General features: G+C 40.8%; 1 protein-coding gene across 2 annotated transcripts; it reads left to right on the forward strand.

Moving 5' to 3' along the window:
* The first annotated feature begins 3587 nt into the window (after positions 1–3587).
* tnfrsf1a (tumor necrosis factor receptor superfamily, member 1a) lies at positions 3588–8404 on the forward strand. Of its 2 annotated transcripts, none has more exons than XM_026185472.2 (10): positions 3588–3750; positions 4911–5112; positions 5207–5321; positions 5430–5555; positions 5675–5830; positions 5924–6002; positions 6727–6770; positions 6986–7173; positions 7261–7378; positions 7485–8404. In XM_026185472.2, the coding sequence occupies exons 2-10, from the start codon at positions 5044–5046 to the stop codon at positions 7772–7774; spliced, it is 1185 nt and encodes a 394-aa protein (XP_026041257.1). In that variant the 5' UTR covers positions 3588–3750; positions 4911–5043; the 3' UTR covers positions 7775–8404. The 2 variants fall into 2 exon arrangements, with proteins under 2 accessions (XP_026041257.1, XP_026041258.1); XM_026185473.2 differs by having other exon boundaries at positions 3597–3750; positions 7264–7378; positions 7485–7910.
* Positions 8405–9175: the final 771 nt, after the last annotated feature.

Genomic DNA, 9175 nt, shown 5'->3' on the forward strand with positions numbered 1-9175 from the left:
ATAAGACACAGGTGAACTAAATCATACAGAAAACAAGGTACAAGAAGCAAAAATAAAGGAAACGCACAAGGAATTCTAACTCTCAAAGTAAAACGGGAAATGTGATAATTAAATAGGGAAGACATACACGTGAATGAATTTAATGCACAAGACTTGACATAGCAGAAAGGGAACACAGGAAGGATTACAATTACAATTACAAGGCAACTAGGAACCAAGAATGGGGCTAAATTTACTAAGAGTAAAAAAAACCAAGAAATGATATAAAACATTAAACAAACCTAATAGAAAGTCAAAAAAAAAAAACTTACACAATGGGCAAACTAGCTGAGTTTTTTAAAGGCTGACATTTTGATATAGGACAAAATTGGGCACTTCACATCACAGCTTCACACACACTTCTGAAGTGGGATAACAAAAAAAAAGTGAGGCATCATGTTTAAGATAGACTCTCAATATAATCACAATATTAAAAAAACGATCCGGATCCAGACATTCATCTGGATCCAGCAGCTCATTTGTTCATGGTGTGGACCTCATTGATATCCTTGTATGAAGTCTTAGACTGTCTTCTGTTAGTTTCATGCACACTTCAGTTTGTTATCTGAAGGTTGAGTGTATTTTTTCTGAATTAAAACAAAAGGTATATTTTCCAGACGGGGGTAAAACCGTGCTGTAAATGATAAGAATGATATGTTTCTAGTTAATTGCTTTATTATTGGTGTAACTGGTAGCGTAGGTGTGAGAACATTAATCAGCAAAAACTGACAAAATGCCATTAGTGTGTAGATAGCTGCCAGCCAGCGATAATTACTATACTTGACCTCAGTTTTCACAGAAACCAAGCCACAGCACGTGACCTCCTTTCAACAGTGAAACGGGGACTAGGTTTAAGGAAATAGGGGCAGCCTCAAGTGACAAGTGTGACTATAGCTGAGTAGCAACACTCAAACAGAATACAGAGATGACTGGATGAGAGATGACTGTGCAACAAGACCATGGCTGATCATGAACTGGTTACAGCAAAACTGGTCATGCTTATCTTGAGGTTTCAGTATCAGTATTGATGCTTGACCGTAAGAGTTGATACGTCTAAACAGAACTTCAAAAGTTCTTGTGCCAGGAACATGTTGACTCTTTTGTTATGAAGTAAACAGATAAACAACGCCACTTTTTAGTTGACAAAATCTGCATGCTGAGTCAGAGATGAGCCAGTCAGTCCTCACAGCTGGACTAGAAGACTGTGTGGGGGAATCAACAGTCTATTTGCATGTGCATTTTTGCAAAGACCTATGTATGCCAAACGGGTTAGTGTAAGTGACACTTTATGTGTGACACAGAGGAAGACTGGGTGAGAGGGAGGAGGAAGAGTGAAGAGATGAAGATGCTTTTTTTGTTGCTACCTATAAAGGAAGGATGTGGTTTTTCTGAGGAAGCACTTGTCTTGCTCTGCTGAATGAGCTCTTTAGTATACTGTAATAGCAAAGTCGCGTGAGGTAACGCTCTGCTGCCTCTTTAATAAAGGACTGGTCTACTACAGGATGCTCTTTTAAAAATTATGGTGCCTATAAATATAGTTAAGTGATACTTGCCTTACAGCCTATGCTTAATCTCTGTAGTCAATTTCACAGTATGCAAAGACGTTTTTATCAGGTCCTTTCCAGAATAACTAATGATTTCAAAGTAATGGCTTAACCACTCAGCGTCCACTCAATTGGTGATTCGTTTAGGAGTAAAATGATACAAAGGTATTAAAGGTTCATCCCTTTATAGGACATTTTCAGATCTTTGGCACATTCAAGCAGAAGAGAGCAAGACGAATGTCATAGACTGCAAGTGTGGAAAGAAAGTGAAAGACGTGCCCAGACCAGGTCCCTGACAGAAGCTGGGAAGAAGACACAACACGGGAGTAAAGGGAGAGCACGGGGATGTATTATCATTTATCGCACTGTAAATAAACGCGCCGTTAGCGTTTTGGGTCCTATTTTCCTCCACATCCCCACGGCTTGCCCTGGCAAACCGTGACAGAATCATCCCGCGTCGGTGGAGGCTGCACACTATTAAGTAGCTCCCTCCGCCGATGCTGATCCGCTGACGGTGTGTGGCATCTTCCTCGGGCGTGGCCAGCAATCTTCAGCCTGCAGCCCGGCCTCCTGGTTACAGCCACAACCACGCACACACCTCCCTATAAATACACACAGAAAAAAATAACAGTGAACACACACACAAAATATAAAAAGGTCCACAACTGCTCAGGGACCCTGGGTCCCTCAGAACGTTTTTTAACGTTTCAACGTTGTCTTTAATTAAAGAGTAGTTAATAAGCAACCCCGTTTACAAAAAGCAGCTGGCACACCTTAATAATGTAAACAACATGGCCTGCAGAGAGGTCAGTTAAGCATCCATAGCAGATGGCAGCACCTGCCTGCAATGATGGTACTTGTGACACAAATGTGAAAGCTACATACATGATATGTAGTAATGTCCCCTCCCTTTCATCACTGTGCTGGCTTTTAAATTCCTCTTTATCCCCTGGGAGGCAATCTTTTACCTTTTCATTCATTAGATCACAGCTCAGGCCCCAAAACGCTTCTGGATCGTCTTTGGTTATGTTTTTTATCTGGGTCCGTCCTTTGGGAGGTTTACGGGCTTGCCCAGCTGTGAGCAGACGCACAGAAAGACCCAGAACCCGTTTGAGACATACATAAATACTGAGCCACCAACACCTACACGTTATTATTACAGCTGTTTGGCCACGCCATTAACTCTGCAGTTATTGAGTCAGCGGAGCGTTGGCGACTTTTCTGCACAGTGTGGCTCAGCACTGTAACTTCACTTGGTCTCGGCTTCATAGATAATTTCTGTGATTCCTTAATGGCGCCAAAAGATTAAGGGGTGTTGTTCAATATTTTGATATATACGATGCCCTCCCCCGCAATGACGAAGTGGAAATCGTTGCTGGAGAGAAGACTGTCTGGAATATCCTGCTTAGTCTGCTGCCACTACGATGGAGGACTGATGGATGGATGCCAGATTTTAGCACTCACACTGGTGCGTGGACGTGCAGCGGCTTGCAGTCCTTGCCACTTGTATACAGAGGTTTTCTGAATATGAAAACCTACAATGCAATGCTAGTATGAACTACTAGCCCACGCAGTCTTTCGCACCGAGGTGAACCCCTCCCTGTATTTGGGAAAGACTAAATCACCCTCTCTCCGAGATACTCTTTTTATCCGGTCAAGCTACTGGCCTATCGATGTTTAACTCTATGTTTTAGGTTGTGGATTGTTCCCTTAGATATCTGTGTATACATAGTCTAAAATTTAATTTAATATCTTTTTTTAATGTAGAAATTTCCAATTCATTTTTTTTAAAAAGCTGAAAATGATCGTAGTGTGCTTTTATTTACAGATAGCTCCACATCCCAAGTGTTTTATGATTCTTGTTATTGTCCTTATTGAACTGAAGTTGACTTGTCTGCTGGTTTAACGGCTTTCCTACAGGTTTGTTGTGTTTTTGAACCTCAGGTGCAGTTTTGCCAGTTTGCCTGTGAAACTAATTCCTGTGAAACGTGCGCGTCACAGCATTTCCCGTTTGAGACCGCCTCCCCTCTTCAGAGACTGGGCAGCAGCAGTTCTGTCGCGCTGCTTTCTCTAAAATATATATGTGTACTTCAGTAACTGAAATGCCGATTTCCACGCAAGGAGCTGAGGTTAAGAAATATTCCTCAGAGTGACGGTGGTCGTCCAGGTAAGTGACAGTTAAATATCGAAGCAGTGTGTCTGTGGGAAGGAGCGATTCATATCAGACTGTGGTGGGCGTTTGTGTGGTGGGTAGTTAAATCGAAACCAGTGACAAGAAAAAAGTTAAATGAAAAGTGCAGGTTAAGTTCTCAAACACGTCAGTGTAATCTGTAAATACGTAAAAATAAGACACGTCGAGTTTTTGTGCGCTTAAAAACACTCGAAAAAGTTTCTAATCTCAGCCTTTGACCGCGACAGGGAAGCGAAGAGGGAAGCTGCCCAAACAAGTGGCGCAGATATGCGACCTTCGTTTACTGAGCACAAAATCAGTCTCTCTGTGAATTATTTCTTTAGGGATCACACTGTCTTCACAGTAGTCACACCCAAACTCGTCCTCTTTAAGGTGTTTAAATTCATTGAATTAAGGGCTTGTTAACGGGAGAAGATGCATAATGTGCAGTATTATGTGTAGGATTGTATAAAGCACCGCTCTGCTAATAGTCAGCTTTAATAAAAAATCCAGGCGAAAACATTTGCAGCCTCAGCCCCCGCACGCGTTACATTTGTGAGATAAATGAGATAAATTATTACCTGTGCAGCGGCTTGGAGAGAGTTTCGTTTAATCTTCTCACCATGCTGGGAAAACCACTTCTGATAATTCAACCTCTACCACACATACCATTTCATCTAATCTATTTAAAATTTCTGTCCAATACAAGTCTATGGACACAACGTGAACCCGGGGTTCACTTTGTTTCACTTCTGCTAATTTAAATGTAAAAAAATTTTTTTAATAATGCTCCACATCTCTATGCAAACTCCTTCTATGTTATCAGGAGTTGAGCAACCAAACTTGGCAGGTCTCGGGGTTCTTATCTATCATCAGATGTTATGATGTCATTTGGTTGCCTAGCATTCACCTACCAACTGGATTAAATAGCACATTTTTAGCATTTATGCAACCATAACACCTGATAAAAGCACAGTATGTCTTAATGTTATGACACAATACTGTAGCATATGAGTAGTTCTAAAGTGCACAAGCAAACATGGTAGCGGCTGACGCGATTAGAGCTTTAAAATGCATTCTGCTCTCTGCCAAAATCCTGCTTTATGATTTTTGTACTGTGCCTATTCCTAAAATCCTTTTTGTTAATTACCATTCAGCTGACCAGAGAACAGACCGCAATCCTACACAGCAGCCAAGGGGCCAGTGCGAGGATCGGGGGCTGATGGAGTGCAGCAGCTATGCTATGCAACTACACTTCCTCAAATTAGTGGACTTTGGGTCATTTTGATTATGGAGGCCCTTCGGCACAGAGGACAGAGGAGTAAAAAAGCCTCTTTTGGCACCTTACTTTGCCTGATGGTGAGAACACCTTAAAGGTCACTGCATGAAGAAATGAGAAATTCCCTTGTTGGGAACTTCTCTTTGGATATTCATTGTAAATTCTTTGTTTTAGTGCATGTTCATCACCACTTTGGCATCGTTACCAGAGTCACAGGAAGTTAATAAGAACTGTAAACCTGACGAGTTTCACACTGAAGATGGAATATGTTGCAACAAATGCAGTCCAGGTACTGTATGAGCCACTGTATGTCATATATATCCACAGTGACAAGCAAATAATCTGAGACATCATCAAGCTAACTTTTTGTTTTTACACGTAATTTTCCTGTTTTAAGGTTTTAAGCTTCAAGAAAAATGTCATGGTCCCAAAGAGAGATCAACCTGCACACAGTGTCCGGGAGGACAGTACTTAGAATTTATGAACTACTCCCCCAACTGCCTACCTTGCAGAACCTGCAAAGGTAGAGCAACTTTATCCTTTCCTGACTCAGTCTAACATGTTAGATTTAGAAGTATATCTTCAGCTTCAGGTTTGCCTTACTTGATTTTCTTTTGTGTGTGTGTGCGTTCCTTTCTGCAGCTTTAAAGAATGAAATCCAGGTGTCGCCATGTTTAGGAAACCAGAACACTAAGTGTCGATGTAAATATGGATATTACAAGATTAGAATTGACAGCGAAACCTTTGATTGTCGCAGATGTAAAACGTGCAAAGCCGATGAAGTGGAAATGCAGAAATGTAAGCCTTAACTTATTCCAGTACCCACTAAGTCATGGCCCATAATGCATTTCTTCATGTGAGTCTAAATAGAAACAATCTTGCTGTTCACAGGTACACCAGATAATAACACTGTGTGCAGATGTAAGGACAATTACTACAAAGACAACGGCAAGTGCAAACTGTGCGAGAGGTGAGCATACGACTGTTGTATGTGAGCTTTGTGTGTGTGCGCATTGTTCCTATTTCACTGTTTGGGATTGTTTGTTTAAATGTTAACGGGGAAGTGTGTTTGTAGAATTGAAACTCTCAGCACATTTCTCAGTCTTTCCATTTGTTGGCAACAGAGAAGTTATGACACATGAAAACCTGAGATGTGAACAGTCACTGAACAAGTTCTCATTTGTTAAACACACGGTCTGTCTGTCCCACTCAGGGAGGAAGTAAATGTTTATAAGTCTTAGAAACACTCGAGTCAAGCCGATGTAGACAGATGTCTTATGTGGATGTCTTATACTTAAAAAAATAGAATTATGAATGTAAAAATCATGGCAACCCACATTTTGTGTTAGTTAATAATTTAGCATGTGGATAGGTACAGTGGTATTTATCATGGGAAAAAACCTGAGAGCCCAAGGGAACTTGCTGCCCGTACTTTCAACAATCCCGAGCTACATTCTTTCTAACAAATAAATGTAGCAATTAGTAGTGATTGTGACAGCTGAATAAGTGTTAATTCAACACTAATTACTTGCTTAGTGGTAACTTTGAAACAGTACTGAAAGTGTGAAAATGAAATTGCTTGAATTCATATGATGATGTAAAAAAGGCATCTTGGCTGTCATGTGAATCGTTTCCTCTTTAAGATGTGCTACTTCCTCGTCCGTGTTATGAAAAGTGTTCTCTCTTCTCCACAGTTGCTCTCCTCAGTGCAACCACTTGTGTTCAAAACCCACAATAGGTGAGCACCAACCAGGCCCTCTTTCTCACAAAAGAGTGAGCAAATAGAATAATCATAGATGTACTTAAGCATATTATAATATTATTAATAATTTTGTTGACTAAGACATAATGTATGTTTTTTCAATTCTCAACTCCAGTAAAACTTTACATTTTCTGTACATTTTCTTTTCTTATGTTTTAATATGGATCTATTTTTTTTCTGTAACTCTCTAGCTACTTCAAAAGAAAATACGCCCAATGAATCGGACTCTTTTGTCAGTATAATTGCTGGAGCTGGAGCTGGAATATTAGTGTTGATGGTGTCGGTGGTTTTAATGACGTACGTGATCACGAAACGGCAAACCAAAAAAAGGCTACTACGGTCCTCCCAGCGATCTGACACTTCCCAGGAATCTTGTGAGGTACGTTGATTTAACTGCCGGTCGTTACTTTTCTCAGTTCGGTCTACAATCTGCAGACAATAAATAGGATCTGCTCTTGTTTTATAGCAGGTCTTGGTGAAGAGTGAGGAACATTTGGAGACCATTGTGACAGAGGTTCCTCAGACTTCTGTGGCCCAAATGGAGACGTCCAAACTGCCTGACTGTGTCCCGCTGGAAATCAATCGTGAGTGTATAGCTCCTCATCAGAGGTCCAGTGTGCAAGCTTCAACAAAAAGTGCTCAGTTGTATCGCTTTTGCTCAATACCCCTATTCATTTCTCCCCCCAACAGTCTCTGAGCTGATCTATGCCGTCCTGGATCTGGTACCTGTGGTGCAGGTGAAGCAGCTGGTGCGTTGTCTTGGTGTGACTGATACAGAGATTGAACAAGCAGAGATGGATCACCGATCCTGCCGGGAGGCTCACTACCAGATGCTGCGGGTGTGGGCCTTACATTCAGGTGGAGGAGGACGAGGTGGAATGCTGCACAGGCCACTGTTCAATGAATTATTAGAAAAACTAAGAAATATGCACCTGGGGAAAGCAGCTGAGGAACTGGAGACAAAATATGGCATTCAGTAACTCTGTAAAACGTGCCAAGAGGAACAAAATGCTTATGAGCCCAAGTATTGCTGGCTTTAAGGACTCAATCGTGGATGCCAAACTGGCCTGGTGCTACAACAAAAGCAGCAGCTTTATTTCACAGTACACATATGAGACTGAAGACTTTGGGTCCTTCTTTGACAATCACACAGCGAGATGACGGGAAGAAACAACTAAGAACAAATGAACAAATGGCTGAAAGCGTCGCAGAAAACGTTTGCATTCAGATCATTTTCAAAGAGCTTTTTACAATGAGTAGTTTTTTACATTTTGAAAACCAGGATTATTTCTTTATTGCTGAGCAATATCTGAGAAGACTGATGCTACTCTCTTCACATTATATATAATCCTACAGCTATTTTGTACCTTTAAACCAAGCCAAGCTATACTCCCCAAAGCAAACTATATTTCCCAAAGACGCAGACATTCATTAACATGACCAGTGTTAAAGGCTAGTTGTTCCTCTGGCTCTAGAATGACAGTCCTACGCTGCACCAGTAGAGAAGTCCCAAGTTGGGCGTTGAGACAGTTTTGTGACCAAAAGTAGCCTCAGGAACAAATCTGACAACTTAAAAAACAAACAAACCCAAAATGAGCAATGTAAGTGTAGCGTGAGACAATGTGATGGTGCAATTGTAGAAATGCCAAAGCAGACAAATAGATTTTGAGGTAAAACATGCAAAAAGAAATGTTTGAGATTCCAAAAGAAGGTCTAGTTGAGTCATGCCAGGTAAATGTTGGCACGTACGATGGAAGAGTGGTGGAGAAATTGCACTCATTCGTTGTAGCGTAGGATTCAGGAGGCGTTATCACTGTGCGATCGGCATACCTCAAACTTAATATCCTGCTAAAGCTTTTTCCTGCTAAAATCTTGCAGTCTGAATGCACCTTAACCAATGTGTTATTTCTTTATTATCACTATGACAAGTCTCTTAAAATGGTTGATGCATTTTGTACCGTATGCATTTCTATGTAGTTTTATTAACTTTTAGGGGAGTCAAATGTATCTACTTTACTAGTGTGTTTAACTTAAGCTACCCATTTTTTTTTATTGTAAATAGTTGCAATTAAAAAATAGTTACAAGTTAAACTTATTATTGCAAAACATGTATTTCTTTCTAGAGGGAAGTGGTGTATTTAATCCCGGTACCGTTGAGTTAACAGGTAATGTTTTAATAGGACAGTGGTTCACAAACATTCTGTGGCATGCTTCAACTTAAAAATCAATTTATCAACCCCCCCCACCCCCACCCCCACCTCCTTTCCCTTGCAAGAGCTCGTGCACGGTTTCTGTCACTCATTAACATCGATGAGGAAGGAACTTAAAAAAAGAGGGACAGAGATTCTAGTTGAATTTCAGTCATATGAAGGTCAGCACAG

The sequence above is a fragment of the Astatotilapia calliptera genome, chromosome 11 (genome assembly GCF_964374335.1).
Source record: "Astatotilapia calliptera chromosome 11, fAstCal68.1, whole genome shotgun sequence".
NCBI classification, from domain to species: Eukaryota; Metazoa; Chordata; class Actinopteri; order Cichliformes; family Cichlidae; genus Astatotilapia; species Astatotilapia calliptera.

Bases quoted from the DNA above. Each gene is read 5' to 3' on its own strand.
- tnfrsf1a (XM_026185472.2), top strand. From the start codon at position 5,044: ATGGAGGCCCTTCGGCACAGAGGACAGAGGAGTAAAAAAGCCTCTTTT. The intron at 5,556-5,674 runs GTAGAGCAACTT...TCCTTTCTGCAG, and splicing joins ACCTTGCAGAACCTGCAAAG to CTTTAAAGAATGAAATCCAG. The intron at 5,831-5,923 runs GTAAGCCTTAAC...TGCTGTTCACAG, and splicing joins TGAAGTGGAAATGCAGAAAT to GTACACCAGATAATAACACT.